This window comes from Rattus norvegicus, chromosome 3 (assembly GCF_021556685.1).
Source record: "Rattus norvegicus strain SHRSP/BbbUtx chromosome 3, alternate assembly SHRSP_T2T, whole genome shotgun sequence".
Taxonomy (NCBI): Eukaryota; Metazoa; Chordata; class Mammalia; order Rodentia; family Muridae; genus Rattus; species Rattus norvegicus.
In genome coordinates, this window is record NC_141536.1 from 133,023,709 (window position 1) to 133,040,847 (window position 17,139).

The window sequence follows — 17,139 nt, forward strand, 5'->3', positions numbered from 1 at the left end:
CAAATTAGGCACCTCTTAAATCTAGCAGCAAAACTTTTCTATCCTCCTCACACATAACAAAGTGGCCCCATGGCCCCTCAGTTGGTTCCTACCCAAAGGCAACTGCCAACCTGACTTCTGAACCATTGGCAAACTATGTACTATATTTTGTTGTTGTTGTTGTTGTTGTTGTTGTTGTTGTTGTTGTTGTTGAGGTGAAAGACTGTGGGAGGTTTGCCTATTATGTCTCTTTCACACGCAGTGTGGTATCTGGGAGTTTCTTTCACCCATGCTGTCTGTGGAGCTCTGTGCTTCCTCATTGACTCAATGTATCCCATTGTCTGAGTCCCATTGTAATATACCATAGTGTGAATACATCCCATTGCAGCCATTCTGTTGGACCAGGCTTTGGGTTCTTTCCAATTTGGAGCAATAATGAATAGCCCAGCTATGGACATTTATGTACATTCCTAATTAATGATTGGCATGGCCAACCCACTTCCTTGGTGTCCCATCTGCCAAGGTGCAGGTGACTGGTATTTATGAATGCCACTTTCAGAACCCTTGAACAAGGTAGGCAAACTGGTCATTGTTTACAAAGTGACTTGGAATTTAAAACAAGAGATCATTCACTTGGAGTTGCAGAGGGCATGGCTCCAGTGGAAGAAACACATGCTTATTATCCTCAAGGCCCTGAGCTTGATCTCTAGCACGCCAAAAAGAGAGAGAGAGAGAAAGGAGATGATTTACTTTGAAAAGCTGCCTAAATGCTTGTTCTGAGTGGTCACATCACCTCAAGCAAACCATTAGATATTTATGGACTTCCTCATCTGTAAAATATGCATAGCATAGTATTAATGTTATGCAAAAACAAGGAGCTGTTGCAAGGATTGGGTTATAATTAGGTAAAGTATTTGGACAGGGTTTAGCTCATCTAAGTACTCAACTGCTGTTATTAATTTTTTTTTTGTAACGATCATACAGAGTAAGGTCAAAGAAGCTATGACATCACATAAGTTCATTGTCAGGACCAATGCAAATGAAATAACCTGTTTAAGGTCTTACGTGAAATGTGTTGCTTTGCTTTTCTTCTTACTCTTAACTCCTGGTGCTTCTCTTTTGGTCTTTAATTATGTGACGCTCTGTCTTTAAACAAAGAGTGTGGAAGTGGAGGAAAGAGGAAAACCTAGGCTGAGGAAATCTTATCGCTTCGGGTCAGCATTAACCTCTAGACTGACTTCAGAGGTACAGTCAAGCTGTTCTGTGATTTGCACAGCTGGCTTAGATTACTCCCCACCCCTCCCCAGACTTCTAATAATAGATAGGAATATGAATTAAGTATGATCTGACCCAATATCAAGAGTTTCAGAGGCCAGAGAAATAACCCAGCTCTTTCTAATCTTAGATGTAAGTGGATCTGTGCACTTGCAGAATGAAACCATATTGGTGTCCTATATCAGACAGTTACCATGGTAGCACTAGGGTGGGATGGTACGAATTGTAGCATGTGAGATGAGAAAACTGGCTCTGAAGAAGCAGAGAATTCATCACTGTGCAAATTATCTTCAGTCTAGAGACACAGATTTGTGTTACCATTCATCTGAGTGCCAACAATGGAAGCTATTCCATTGGGTGACCACGAAAAGGAGGGAAATTAACTCTACCATACCTAAAGGTTTTCCTAACTCCATAGAAATTTAAACGTTTAAACTCTTCATTTTAAAACAGTATGACACTTACAGGAAAATTGCACAAATAATACAAAGAAGTGTCAGCCTTTGCCACAGTCACTTTGTTCTTCCTTCTGTATATCCGCATAGTGCACATGCACACATATGAGCCCTCTTTGTTTCTGGACCATTAGAGACTTCATCACAGGCATTTTGCCCCCTTTACCCCAATAGTTTGTTGTTTCCTAAAAACAAAGCTAAGACTGCAAAGTTCGGTGTAGTTATCAAACTTGGCGAAAAAACGACATTGAAGCTGTGATTCCACAGTTACTGAGGGGGTCTAGCCAACCTGAGCATAGCAAACATGGCGCCAGCAGGCCTTGCCCTTCCCACTTCTCTCTCCCTTGTAAGCCATAGATGACATCCTTAAAGTCAGCCACCAAGGTCTGTTCCCTTATTTGGACACTTTCTGATGCCAGACTCCTAAGGCTGATCACCAAGGTCTACCTATCAACGTGTTCAAGGCCAGCAATCAAAAGCCCCTTTGGTTCACCTAACTAATGTGCCAATTAAAACATACCACCATATCCTAGCCCATCCTAACACAGACCTCCCCTTTTTTCCTCTTTAAAAGAAAAAAAAAATCACACCTGCAAGGTCATTTGCTGCTGTTTTCTGCCAGAAAACATCCACTTTACTTTTCTTGCCAGCTTAATAAAGAATCTCTCTGTGAAAATAGGTGTTTGGTATAGTTTGTGCCTTATAGGGGGAATGTTCTGGGAGGGAGCACCCCACTGTATGTGGGTCCCTTAGGTTACCAAAGCTGCAGGCCATATTCAGGTCTCACCTGATGCCTCACTGATGTCCTTTGTTGCAAATGAAAGGACGTTTTTGGTTCAGAACCCAATCCAAAAATCCAAAATCCCACCCTCACTATAGGAAAACCCTTTGGCTTGCAGGCCAGCTATCCTGGCATGTACAGCAGTGAACCACAAAGGAGAGACCATGCCTCAAATAAGGTAGGAGATGAGTGTGGACACCCAAGCCTGTCCTCTTACCCCCCTGTTCCTGCCAGCATGTGTCTGCTCTCACACAGGTGCAGGCACACACACACACGTTTTGTTTTGTTTTAAGGTAGAAAATCCTACCAGATGCCACATCAACAGGAAAGGACAGTAGAACACCTAGATCAGAAGGTCTGCTGCAGTATTTGCTTGAATGTAGGGAGATTAGCATAAGCCTGCTTGTTTTATTGAGTCTATGCAAGGACAGTGTTATCAGGGCAAGGTCACCTTACCCGCTGTGAGTCATGGTGGTTCTGTCTGTAGTCTGTCAGATGTTAAACATCCTGATCATGTGTTTGTCTTCTCTTCTGAGGACCTTGTGGAGTCACAGATCTGTATCCCAAGAAAGCACCAGTTACAACCATCCTGTCTTCAGACTGTGGTCACAGTAGCTTCTTTTTCTTTGGCAGATGTGGTGTTGGAGAAGGCCATGCACAAATGCATCTTGAAGCCCCTCAAGGGCCACGTGGAGGCCATGCTGAAGGACTTCCACACGGCTGATGGCTCGTGGAAACAACTCAAGGAAAACCTACAGCTTGTGCGGCAGAGAAACCCGCAGGAGCTGGGGGTCTTTGCTCCAACCCCTGACTTGATGGAGCTGGAGAAGATCAAGCTGAAATTCATGACCATGCAGAAGATGTATTCGCCAGAAAAGAAAGTCATGCTTTTGCTACGGGTCTGTAAGCTCATCTACACTGTCATGGAGAACAACTCAGGTGAGGCAGCCTGTCATTTGGTCCAGATTTTCAATTTGAATTACACTACCCGCTCCCTTCAGTCTCTCGGTTTCACAGCCTATACAAATGCAATAGATGGGATTTGTCAAATGAGTCTCATGCAATAGCTCAGTCAGTGAACGTGGATAAGGAACAAGTAAGAGTTGTCTATAACGCTGACTTAAAGACAGTACAGCATAGTGCTTTTTTTATTTGTTACCCTCCCTGTGCAAATGATTTTCTTTACTTGAGGGACTTTGGCAGTTTTAATCTTCAACCCTGCGGTTCCCACATCTGTTGACACACATGACATTCTCCTCCATAGTGTGAGAACTAGGTAAGGCAACTCGATCTGAACTCCAAATGCAATGGGAATATTAGTGAAACCTTTGCCACACTCTGGCCCACGAGTGTTTATGCTGATAATCTACAGCACGCATATGAGAAATCTGGAGTGTTTGGTAAGGATGAGGCTGAAGCGATGTGATCGGAAGTCATCAAAGAACTATAAAGTAGGAAATAAGTCCTCAGAATTTCCCTGGCTCTTCCCTAAAGATGCAGAAGAACCGATGATTCATGGGTAGTGACTGAGTCCACCCTGCTCCAGGCCTTCAGAGAGTAGGCGATGACCAACCTTTTTCTTGACAGAAATTGCCATAGTAGAAAAACCACAGAGAGAACACACAGGCTCTGTTACCCATTGCTGGAGTGACAGGTTCTGTTACCCATTGCTGGAGTGGATGGTAACGCATGTGTGCATACAGTACAGAGGACTAAGTGAGGATTTTAACCTTTGAGCCCTTGGGACCTGGGGGGAGGGGGGAGTGGTACAGTCAGCAAAGCACTTGTCAGGCAAGCATAAAGACCAAAGTTCAGATCTCCAGCATAAATACTGGGTGGATGTGTGTGGCAGTTTACCCACAAGCCACATTCGTGAGGCAGAGAAAAGGGGATCCCCGGGGTAACCTGACTCGCTAGAGGAGCCAAATAGGTGAGCTCCAAGTGAAAGACGTCTGCCTCAGTAAATACAGAAGAGAGCAATTGGGGACGACGCCTAATGTCAACCCCTGGCTTCTGTGTGCATGTACACACACACACACACACACACACACACACACACACACACACACACACAGAGCCCTTGAGTTATTGCCAGCCTGTAGACAAGGCCTCTGAAATTTGAAATGTATCTCTGAAGCTCACGAGATCATTTATAAAAATTTCCAGAATAATACCTTCTCAGGATTACATTTTCATCTTTGCTGTGGGGGGCTGCCCCACTTCCTGTGGGGAAGCTTAACAGCATCCTGGATACAATTGCACCCTCACCCTCCCTCCAGCTGTGATCATGAGAATTGTTTCCAGAGAGAGTCAAGTGTGCTCTCAATTGGCAAAGTCAACCCATTTAAGAACCACCATTACAAGCAAACACCACAAGAAATAAGGACTTCTGCCTCCCCCTCCCTCCTTTCTCCTCCTCTTCCTCTTCTTCCTATATATTGCTATTGATCAGGTGCTGTCAACAATGTACTGAATTACTATCATCAACACATTTAAATAAATCAAGCAAATAACATGAACATCAAGCAGAGGGCAATTTTTTTTCCTGATGTAAGTTTGGTCTATCATTACATTTGTGATAAATGTACACAGAAGACATTGAACCAGAATGAATTAGCCTAAGAAAACATTCTATTCGGGGTTTATATTATGCCTTGCTAACAGCTTAAAACACTTAAAAGCACTCTGTTCTAGTGCACAAATCTTAAAAACGGGAAGAAAATCTGAGCTGCGTTGACTGTCTCAGAGACATCTATTATGTGAGCCAGGGTTGGTCACAGAAAGCAGTGGGTAGACTCGAGGACCATGTAGGTAGGATTCCAGGAACTCCCACGCCTGTTTATAAGTAGCACATTTCCCCAGCATGACTCCGTGGTGGCTAATAAAAGCAGCAAATAGGATGTGAAAGACAAAAATATAAATAAAAATATCCCGCCTTGCTCTCTCTTCCTGATCCTAGGGAGGATGTACGGGGCGGACGACTTCTTGCCGGTCCTGACCTATGTCATAGCTCAGTGTGATATGCTTGAATTGGACACTGAAATCGAGTACATGATGGAGCTCCTAGACCCATCACTGCTGCATGGAGAAGGTAATATACTCTTGAGTGAGTCAGAGGAACAAGGCAGCAAGCCTTTGGGGGAGAGCCGGGGTGGTTGGCGGGGGTTACCCATTTTAAATTTGAGATGAAACTCATGGAATATAAAGTTAGCCATTTTTTTTAATTTAAAACTATATACTAGCCTGGGTGTTTGGGTACATGCCTCTAATTCTAGCACTTGGGAGAATCAGAAATTCAAGGTTATCCTTGACTAAATAGTGAGTTTGAGGCTAGCCTGTTCCCCCAAACAAATTATGGCTCTCTGACCTTTTAAAAATTACAGTAGTAATAGTAATTCATTGTAGAAAAATTAGAATTAAAGAAGGAGAAAATGCAACCAAGTCTGACAATAAAAATTTAACTTAGTAGAATTAAACATTCAATAGAATATATTTTCCCTTTTTTTTTTTTTTTTGGTATGTATGTATTCATTTGTTTGCTTGTTTGTTTCAGTACTAGGGATTGAACCTAGGGCCTTCTTGTTCAAAGCAAGGAGCCAATCACTGAACCACAGCCCTTGCCCTTAAAAAAGGGCATCATTTTAAAAAAGATACGGATTCTTTTATTTAGAAAGTCGCTGGCTTTTTATTAAAGAATAGTTACACTGATAAAAAATAACCTGTTTTTTTTAAAGATTTATTTATTATATATAAGTACACTGCAGCTGTCTTCAGATACATCAGGTCTCATTACAGATGGTTGTGGGCTACCAAGTGGTTGCTAAGATTTGAACTCAGGACCTCTGGAAGAGCAGTCAGAGCTCTTAACCGCTGAGCCAGCTCTCAGCTCCGACCTGCTATTGTTATCACTAAAAATCAATGAAAAGCTGGCCTTTTTTTAAAAAGAATCATTGTTTTAAACATATGAGCATTTCTTTGCTTTCTGTTTACCGTGGTGTTCAGGTTCAGTCTCTTCCTGCCTATGTCTTAACAGAGGAATTTCTTTCTCCTTCTGTATCATGAAGATGCTTGACCATGTAGCTCACGACCTTGAAAGGCAACCAGAGCTGGGGCTCTCCTGTGTCCTGTAAGCTGGTCATTCTGGAAAGAGACAAATCCCAGCCTGCGTGCTCATCTGTTAATCATTTTCAGGAGTCCCATGGGCACCCAGACAGACCGTAAGGGGACAGCTGTGTTTTCTCTGTTCCAGTTGAGTTTCAGCCTGGGATGCCCTGGGTTTGCGTCACCTAGGAGTCTCCCACAGAGGGCATTAAGTGCATCATCATCTCCAGAATGTCCTCTAACGTCCTCAGTCCTCTCCTGAATCTTCAGGGTTGCTTTTCCTGTCAGGGACCTCCTCTCCCTGGTCCCTAAGACATGCCCGCCCCATTCCTTTTTGGCCACTGCCAACTTGGGATAAGTATCCTTCATGCTGTCCCCAAGCAGAGGCAGTTGTGAATGATCTCGCCTCTGTCTCACCCAACCATTTCCTCTGCATGAAATTTCATGAAATTTCAGCCAGGGACCCAGATACTCCGTTATGAGCCCATGAATCCCACAGTGTCTTTTCCCACTCCTGGGACTGGGCAGGAAGAAAATGAGTGTGGCTTTGTCCAGGCACCGAGGTAGATATTTGTAAGCTCCAGTGTGGAGCCACCCCTTTCCCGCCATGTGATTATTGCGGTTTGGGGTTTATTTTAGTGGTTTCTACTAGCAAGAAGACCCCTTGAGGCTTTGGGGAAAAGAGTGTCTCGGTCTCCCTTAGAAAATCACCCTTCTGTTACTGACAGTGTGTGCTTAGATGCTTACGTCTTGTGGTCTGAGGACAGAGACAACCGTTTCCTGCCCCCTTTCCTGGCAGTGCCTCAGAGCGAGGCCCCAGCTTTCAAGCTTGCCTTCTTGAAGGAGAACGAAATAAGCGTTGCGTGGTGACAGATGGGCAGGATTGTCTTCACCTGCAGGAATCCCTGTGAGGAAGAAGAATTAAAAAAAAAAAAAAAAAAAAAAAGGATACACTGACGTATGAACAGCCTGTGGTCTCCTCCGAATGAATTGTGACAGGCACTCTGCTTGCCTTCCTTCCTAGGGAGAGCATGGCCCAGGCAGGCTGCCTGCGGTTCCAGACTAAGCTGTGGGGTGTTGAACTGCAGCTCCTCTTCCTCCAATCTGGATCTAGAGGAGCTGCAGTGAGATTGGGGTAGCTGCAGTCATGTTTAACAGACGCATGCTTTCTGTGGCCTGTCCAAAGCTCTCTGGGGTTAGCTTTACACCAGTCACATGTCTTTTCTGCTGTGTAAGCAGGTATTCTCTCTTACAGGCCGGGCACCATAGATTTGCTCCTAAGCTTATGGTGGGGTATAGCTTTGGCTGAAATTTAAAACCTTCCTCTAATTGTATCCACATGTTTCAAAGTGGGGTCAATTCTGTGTTTCCAGCATTTGAGGTTTTCTCCTTAGTGGGCTGAGCACGTACGTCAGGGCTATGGAGTCAAATTCAAAGTCCAAGGAACTCCTCCCCAGCCCACAGCTCCCGGAGCCACAGTAAATGCTGACACCAGGATACAGTCTGTCTGATTCTGGTAGTCTGTGTAGATTCCCCCGAACTCCCCTAGGGTTTTACACTGAGTCTTGTGTGACTTGTTCCTGAGGCAAACACTAAGGATTAATAATTCAGAGCAGAGGTCGCTGGAAAGATCTTAAATCGTGGATGGTGGGGTCAGGAAAACTCTAAACAAAAAGCCTAACGTGGGCTGATTTGGCTTGTGGGTATGCCTCAACGATAGCGCCCTTGGCTAGCATGCATGAGGCCCTGCACCCCAAAGCACTGTGGTTCACAGGCCTGCTCCCCGTGCTCCTGAGAGGTGAAACCATTTCACACGGGTCAGAGAGAGTTCTGCAAGGCTCCCTGTGAGCAATTAAAGGCTTTGGCCCTGAAAGTGACCCTTCTTTCTCACTTAAGTGCAATGACCTTCTGGCCTATGAATGAATCAATTGTCATGTCTGTTCTCTTTAATGTGTGTCTCCACTTCTGGGGAACAGGGGTTCGGGTCCTTTTTCTTATGATCTCCTGCTCCCCAACTCTGACTTGAAGACATAGTAGATCTCTCATGGATATTTTGTCCTTTTTCCTCGAAACTCCTTATGTAGCTTTTCTATTCTACGGGGTATTATAAGTCATCTAGCGATGATATAAGATTTATGGGAGGTGGGGTTGGGGATTTGGCTCAGTGGTAGAGCGCTTGCCTAGGAAGCGCAAGGTCCTGGGTTCGATCCCCAGCCCTGAAAAAAAAAAAAGAAAAAAAAAAGATTTATGGGAGGATTATGTCTTTTTCTTTTTTTTTTTTTTTTTTTTCGGAGCTGGGGACCGAACCCAGGGCCTTGCGTTTGCTAGGCAAGCGCTCTACCACTGAGCTAAATCCCCAACCCCAGATTATGTCTTTAAATACAAAATATGTAGTGTGCAGGGAATTCCTACTGCACCCTCAAAGGCCCCCTAGTGGTGCTCAAGCGCATTTACAAATTCTTCAGCAAGCAACTGATTTATTTTTAAGACAAACCCAGAAAACTGCATAGATGTCTGAAAATGTCGCTTGTCTCCTCACAGACAGGAGAGATTAATTTTGATGGCACTCCCAGAGGGACACCACTGTCTTTCACATATAAATCTCTTTTCTTAAGTGTGGGAACAGAAATGCTGTCCGATCTCTAGGATTCTCTAGAAATCTAGTGACCTGGCACGGACTTGGGTCACTCCATAAATGTGTATGAGATGAATACTTGAATAGAAAGATGAGTGATGCAATGTTGGATGGGTGCCTCTGTGGAGACGATGGAGAAATCACCGTCTACTCCCACATGCAAAAGGCTCTGTGCCTGGGAATTCAACCAACCACGAGCTGTATATATTTAGGGGGAAAAAAATGCAATGAACACATACAAACTTTTTTATTGTCCTTTTCCTGCCTAAACTCTATATGTAGTGTTTCTGTTCTACAAGGTATTATAAGTCGTCTACCAAGATGTAAGATTTATGGGAGGATTACGTAGATTATAGGCAAATGCCATGACTTTTTTTTAATGAAGAGTTAAGCATTCACAGATTTTAGTATACAGGGGTCAGACTCAAGACTCTGTCCCCGAGGATACCGAAACACAACTGTATACAATATGACGTTAACGCTGGTGCATCTCCATTGCTATCACCGGTGTGACAGTCTTAAGGACTCCTCTCTCTGCCCTTCCAGGAGGCTATTACTTGACCAGTGCCTATGGGGCTCTATCTCTGATAAAGAACTTCCAAGAAGAACAGGCTGCAAGACTGCTCAGCTCAGAAGCCAGGGACACTCTGAGGCAGTGGCACAAGCGGAGAACCACCAACCGGACTATCCCCTCCGTGGATGACTTTCAGGTACACACCCAAGTCCCAACCCTGCTTCTCTGTCTTCCAGGAAGGTAGAACTGCCTGAGACCCTGGCTCGGACAGAAGGAATGACCTTGTGGAAAAGAAAAAAAATTAAGCCACCCTCTGGCCTAGCTGTGTCACTCCCGAGCCTTTAGACGTGTACACAGTGGCACCTTGACTTTCAATGGGCCCTGTCCTCATTGGCATTGACCATATCTAACCCGTTGAATATCTACAGTGGGAAGGGTTGTTGTGTTGCATTGTGATCCTGTAGTTGACAGTCAGGACAAGTTCACCATGTCAGCATCATCAGGAGGATGATATCCAATATAGCCAGCCTGGGAGAGGGAAGGTACAAATTCAAAACCTGCCTGTTAGGGTAGTTCAGTAGTTAGACTGCATGTGCCAAAAAAAAAGAAAAAAAAAAAGGCAAGATATAGTTTCTACTCAGTGTGACTCACTTTAGCACCAACATAAATATAATTATCACCACATAAAATATACACATAGGTTTGGCTCACAGTTGGCTGCCCTAGAACAACCAAATCAAATTAAGGCCCAAAAAAAACGTTCTGCCTGCTGTTAAATACCTAACCCAACAAAATGTCCGAAGGAGAATGCCCCCAGACAAAGGCAACGGATATCCAATTTCCTCAGGAAACAGCAGTGTTTTTCCTGCAGCCCCCCCACCCCACCCCACCCCACCCTGGTTGCCCTTTGGGAAGTTGGGGAGGGGCAACAAAGTATGTTTCCACCACTCTCCCCCTTTCTCCTTCAAGTTCTAAACGGAATCCCCTGGAGTCTCAGCCCAGCTCTTAGGGCCGCAGGTTAGCTTGAGGGCGAACACTGAAACCAGGCCCCTCCCATGTTTCCAGCTGAGCAGCTGTTTGGTTCCTTAACTCCCTGGAGGCAAGCTAGGGTGACAGAGCCTTTCCCCGGCCCAGCAACTGCTGATTTCCTTCTGTCTGTGCAATGATGATCCAATGTGCAGCTCCCTTTGGATGATTATCTGAAGGCTTCTGTGAAAGCCTGGAACATGGCTGCACTCTATTTCCAAGTGCTGTATAACCAGTTCCCTAGCAGGAACCTGCAACGGATTTGCAGATGGATTTGCTTCCACGTCCAGATTCACCTCCCTTGCCTTTTCTTGCCTACTTCTCTGCTCTGAAAACAATCCTTGGTTCAAAGTCGAGCCCATGCTTGAAAAGCAAGGTCAGCATGTTCTTCTCCAAGATTGCAATTTTCTCAGAAATTCCTTTCAGGCACACAAACTACAAAGGAAGAACACATGCTGTGCACCCCCCCCAACACACACACACACACACACACACACACACACACACGCACGCACGCACACACGCACCCTGCTTATGTTGCTCAAGAGCCTCCACATGGTAAATTGTTGAGCTCATGCAGACGTTGGGCTACTGCCATGCTGCATATGCAAGGAGAAGGGGTCCTGAAAGGCTACACCCTCTGAGATCAGAAGTAATGAGAAAAGCACATCCTGCCATCCATAGGCCTCCTGTTCTCACTACTGCCTACCAGAAGCTTCCAATCTAGAGACCCATGGCTCCCTAGCCCCAGACACCGCAGAGCCTTACCCACTGACCTCATTCAGTCATGAGATCTCAGTACCGAGAGATGCATGCCATCTCACAGTACCACCCAAGAGGGAGATTCTGAGCCCTCAGATTGTGAGTGAAAACTAAAATACAGAAATGGAACCACAGATCCAAAGGTCATAGACACAAATGCCCCAGCACTCCCCACTACCGCAGCAGAGTACTCCTTAGCAGCTAACACTGCAAAGTGCTGCCGGTATCTGGCTTTCCTCACTGGGGTGGGGAAGGCTACTCCCATAGTTCTCTTTGGGTGTCCTGGAATAAATGGAAAAAGCAGTGGCAGTAATGGGAGGGGAGTGGTCTGATGGCGCATGCACACACTCAGTTGAGACAGATGCTCGGATCGGGGAGTCTGGAACTCCACCTGACTGCCACTTGGCCTAGCCTCCCCCTCTGCAGGGTCATCAGCCTGGCCAATGTCCTCCCTACATATGATATAAAACATCTTGCACGTCCGAAGTACACAGTCCTTCCCAAGAGCCGCATGGCTGCCATTTGAGAAGCAAGGCTGATCCTCTCAACCAGGATCTAAGAAGCAAAATGTATAAGTTCTCTAGAGGCCGCTAGAACTTGACCGGGACTTCTCTGCTTTATGCGGAAAACAATGTTAAGGACATGGAAATAAAGGAGCTACCCAGAATAACAAAATCCAGGGGAGCCTAGTGTGTGTTAACAATCCTTGCCAACTGCCCGGGTTTGTGTCGTAGGAGACCACTGACTCACTGCCTCTCAGGGCACCTACAGGACTCTTGATGCCAAGCCTGCAGTCTCCTTTTACTTCCTGCAGCCTCACGTTATGCTTAGTCAGCTCCATCTACAAAGCCTTCTTGCAGAATCAACATCCCGTCCCTGATTCTTCCCACATTTCATCCCAAGCCACTGGGAGCCTTATATAAGGTTGCACCACATGAGATCACCATCTGGGGAGAGTGGTCAGACCTCAGCAGTTTGACCAAGCATTACTGTCTCTGGGTAGGCTTCCTAGAACGGCACAAATGGAGCATCATGGGTGCTGGTATGTCTAGATGTTTTCAATCCCTTCCTGCTAACTGCGGGCCCCAGACTCTCCTGCTGTTTGGGTTATTTTTCAAGCTGGGACCGTTCCCAACCTTGGATATGGTTCACACTCTTAGGATCTCTTCGGCAGCTGGCTTTATAATGGATGTAAAAAAGATGAAAACCAGGGCTGGCCAGGCTTCCTGTTGTTTCCCTTTGCAATGAGTTAACATGTGACAGCTCAGTCCACGCCATAGTCTCCACCGCTGTCCAGGTACAGACCAGAGTCTTTCCTGGCAAGAGCTTCGTGGTCTGACTAAACTCCTGGACAAGCCCAAGCCTTGAGCAGCTCGCCAGTTCGGCCTTGCCCTTACCTCTGAATGGCAGAGTCTGCTTTCTTTTCTGTGCTTGCTCCTGACATCTCTGTTTCCACTTGCAGAATTACCTCCGAGTTGCCTTCCAAGAGGTCAACAGTGGATGCACTGGGAAGACTCTCCTTGTGAGACCGTACATCACCACAGAGGATGTGTGTCAGCTCTGTGCTGAGAAATTTAAGGTGGAGGACCCTGAAGAGTACAGTCTGTTTCTCTTTGTTGATGAGACATGGCAGCAATTGGCAGAGGACACTTATCCTCAGAAGATCAAGGCTGAGCTGCACAGCCGGCCTCAGCCCCACATCTTCCACTTTGTGTACAAGCGAATCAAGAGTGATCCTTATGGTGTGATTTTCCAGAATGGAGATGATCTCACTCCCTCATAGGGGACACATGGGACTTCCTATTGATATATCCAAAAGGGAGCTGAGAGTCTAGCTTTCTGGCTGCCGCCTGTTTGAGCTTAGAAGACAGCCACCTCCTCAAGGATCCCTCAGTTCAGTGACTAAGCCATCCGTAGGCTGACTTGGCTAAGGGCATCCTTTAGATACATTGCCCAGATGAGGTAGCTGTGATTTGGAAAATAGTAAGACTCTCCTCCAGAAATGGTGAATTGCATTTAATGGTTCAGATGTCCTGAGTTCACTGGCTAGTTAACTAGTTAACCTTAGCCAGCTTCGAGGTTGGCTTACACATGTGTATGTGTGCTGAGGAAACACTTAAGGTACAAATTCTTCTCTTGGATTCGATATTAAGTGTTGACAAGACTGTCCGATGCAGTGCATCCGATACCTCTCAGCTCTGTGGATGGCTCCCTCCTTCCCTCTTTCCCTTCTTTCCTCCATCCTTCATCCTATACTTTTTTTTTTTTTACAAAGAGCCTTTGTGTTTTTATATATTTCATAGAAAAATTTATAGCAGTTGCAGGTAAACTGTCAGGATTGGTTTTTAAAATATTTTTGTAACTTTAAAAATATTCTATAAGTATGCATGTGATTTAACATTTAATATTTGAAGATGAATCTCTTGCTGGATTTGAGAGTACTGCATTTTAGACGCCTCTTAGATGTCTCTCTTTTGTAACTGGATGTTTCTGCAAATTTGTGGGGAGAGACTTCTGATTGTCTTAGAGCAATCCCTGACTGGCCACAGGCGGCCTTTGAAAAAATAAACCGGGTGTACTGTTACATTGTTCTCTTTTAGTGCTAGTGTACCTTTTGTTGTGTTTGTTTTTTAAGCAATCAATGTTGAGAATTAGGAGAGAAACGAATGTAGAGAGAGGTAGAGAGAGAAACACAGACTCTAAGGAGGGGCTGAGGAACGTAGTCTGCAGGTTCAGGCTCTTTGGAGGACATAGAGAAAAGGAGTCAGTACTGTAAGATATGTGCTACAGTGAGTTTTGACAAAGACCTGTTCCATATGCTATGTGCTCTGGGAAACAATTTTAAAAACCCTGTAAGGAAAAGCAAATCAAGGATAACGATCCCTATGGCCGTTTGTAAGCCACCACTAAGGACATCCGTTTATTTGGAGGCAGAAACCAAGTAATGTAGGATATGGGTTTTGTTGAGTTCGATGAGATGATGAGAAGAGAATGCACCAAAACCAAAACCAAACCAAAAGAAAGGAAACCCTGTTCATTATAGGACTGGACAGTGGTGGGGGCGTGGCTCAGTGGTAGAGCTGGCACACACAGACCAACATGCTGGGTTCCACCCTCAGCATGACAAATATGAGCAAAGCCAGCATAAAACATGTCTGTATGGTTAGATTTATGTTATATAAAATGAATTTACGGGCACGCATATTCTAGAAGGGTCATATATTAGTGTAATACAGGTCATGGCAAAACAAAAACAAAAAAAAATGTTACTGTCTTGTGTAAGGATGCATAGGCATCTGATTTGGGGGACCTTGTACCTTGTACCCCTGGCTTTTGTTGTACCCAAACCCTTGGCACATGCTGTGTTGTGCTTCCTTTTGTAAATGATTTTCAATGGAATTTTGCACATAATACATTGTAATACTGTACAATAATCCTGTGTAAAACAATTTTTTTCAATATTCTTCAGTTGTCTTTTTTGTTGTTGGTGTTGGTGTTGGTGGTGGTGGTGGCGGCGGCCATTTCTTTTAGAGTCAATATATATATAATCAGGTACCCAAAGATGCTGCGTAAATGTGTAGGACAGTGGCTGGGCTTCGTGGCCTGTGCCTTTTACCATAGCACCTGGGAGGGAAAGGCACATGGATCTCTAGGAGTTCCAGGTCCAGCTGTGCTGCATAGTGAGACCCTATTTTAGACATATGGGGAGTAGGGGGAGGGAGGGAGTGGGAGAGGGGGGGCAGGGGACAAACATGCACACTCGGGCACGCAGGCACACAGTACACAGCCATAAACATCACATTGATCTGGTAGTTGTGAAGAGCAAATAGGACATTGCTCAGAAGCCTATGGACCGATAGAACAGATGGCCAGCGGCCAGCGGCCAGCAAGTGTTTGCAGGGTTATCCAGCACAGTACTTGGCTTAGCTGGCTCCTGAGCAAATCACAACCAATCTGAACTCAGAGCCAGGCAGGGTCCTGCAGACAGTTCCTCCCTGTCCTCAGGCAACCTCTGCTGTGTCCTGGCTGAGAGTTCGGACGATTGCAAAATCAGCAACGCGGGCTTGATCCTCTGCTGAGTGTGTTCTGGGGACTGCAGCCATGCGACTGCTAAGTGCACATTGCATGGTTGTTGGTAGGTAGAAGGGGAGGCATTCGGAGGGTTTCGGAGACATCCAGGAGACAGCTACTTAGAGACCCAAGAGGGCTGAATGAGCCTGCTTTCCGTGTTTAGAGTGAAGAGACGCTGCTCTCCACATCTGTTCAGCCGACCTCCCAACTCTGCAAACTTAGACGATGATGCTGTGCTTAGGCTGAGGTGTTCCTCTTAGACTAAAAGCGGGTCACGACATCTGAATCAGGCAGTTTGAGCAGGCCCCATGAGAGCAGAGTAAGAAAAGCTAGAATGAGCAGAAGAAAACATCACAAGACTTGTCCTGGTTTGTCATTGGGCAATGCTTCCCTGGCAGAGTTTCAACACATGTGTCTTCAGTTTTCCCCCCACGCAGGCATTTCTCACTTCTCAGTTTGTCAGGAAACAGACCCTGGTGGAGTTTGGATAGAGTAAGAGCGGAGTAAAAATATACATGCTGGGCGGAGGGAGGGGAGGGTGCACTTCCAAACCTAAAAATATCTTGAATGGCAGCCAGAGGAAGGAATTTTGTTTTTGATGTTGGACATACTGCCAACTATGACCCCCTTAGGGACAGGAGGGGAAAAAAAAGAAATGGAAATTGTTAAAGTTGTTTGTATCATGTGGAAGTTACTTTAAATCTACAAGCAAATGCAGAAGAAAGGAAGCTGGGCCTGGCTGCTTCCATTCACAAATGTGGTCTCACCTCCCTAGCAGCTCTGACCGGTCTCTTCTGGAAGAAGTATGAAATAAAAGGGGCCTGCAGTGTTTAACAGCCTAGCTCTACCCTCAGGTGTCTGGGAAAACTCATCCAGGTGGAGTTTCGTCTACATGGGACACACGTTGTAATTACCCGGCAGTGTCTGCGAACAAAATGGCGACTCTCTGTTTCCAGACCATTCAAATATGAGTAAATTTGAGCCCCAAATATTGTTTGCCGTTTGGTGATCCTTAGTCGAGTTATGAAAATGACCTTCTCCCCAAATCATATTACAGCGCTGAATCACAAGCAGATGACGGGAAAGGAGAGAGAAAAAAAATTGGCATTTGTTTCAGGAAACACGTTCTGAAAAAGAGTATGTTTTAGCATCAAAGAGTGGGTAGCAGCTGGCTCAAACTTCACATGAATATTGACTTTGCTGGGAAAGGAACCATGAAAAAAAGAGAGAAAGGGGGGGGGGGTGGGAGGTTGGAGAAGAATATTCAGAGTTAGGAGTGTGGCTCAGTAATACAGTGAATGCTTGAGTAGCACACTCTTGGTCCTGTGTTTGATACCCAGCATGCACTGCACATGCACACCTACCCTCCACTCCTCACTCCCACCTGTACTCCCCTCCCCGCCCCAGACACTCACTCACTCACTCATTCACAGATCCAAAGGGCATCAATACTCTTTATTTTACATTTTGTTGATGATGTTATTTGGTGTTTAAGACAAACTTCACCATGTAGCCTGAAACTGGCCACATACTCGCGGTG

At 45.4% G+C, this 17,139-nt stretch overlaps 1 protein-coding gene across 18 annotated transcripts in view; it reads left to right on the forward strand.

The window, feature by feature from the left end:
* The window catches only part of Rin2 (Ras and Rab interactor 2), a 216,724-nt gene extending 201,733 nt beyond the window's left edge, over positions 1 to 14,991 (forward strand). For 15 of the 18 annotated variants that reach the window (XM_087652224.1, XM_087652231.1, XM_087652227.1 and 12 more), the window contains 4 exons: positions 3,124 to 3,429; positions 5,450 to 5,581; positions 9,773 to 9,936; positions 12,991 to 14,991. In XM_087652224.1, the coding sequence (XP_087508350.1) occupies positions 3,124 to 3,429; positions 5,450 to 5,581; positions 9,773 to 9,936; positions 12,991 to 13,311 (923 nt within the window). In that variant the 3' untranslated portion in view covers positions 13,312 to 14,991. 18 annotated transcript variants of the gene reach the window in all.
* Positions 14,992 to 17,139: the final 2,148 nt, after the last annotated feature.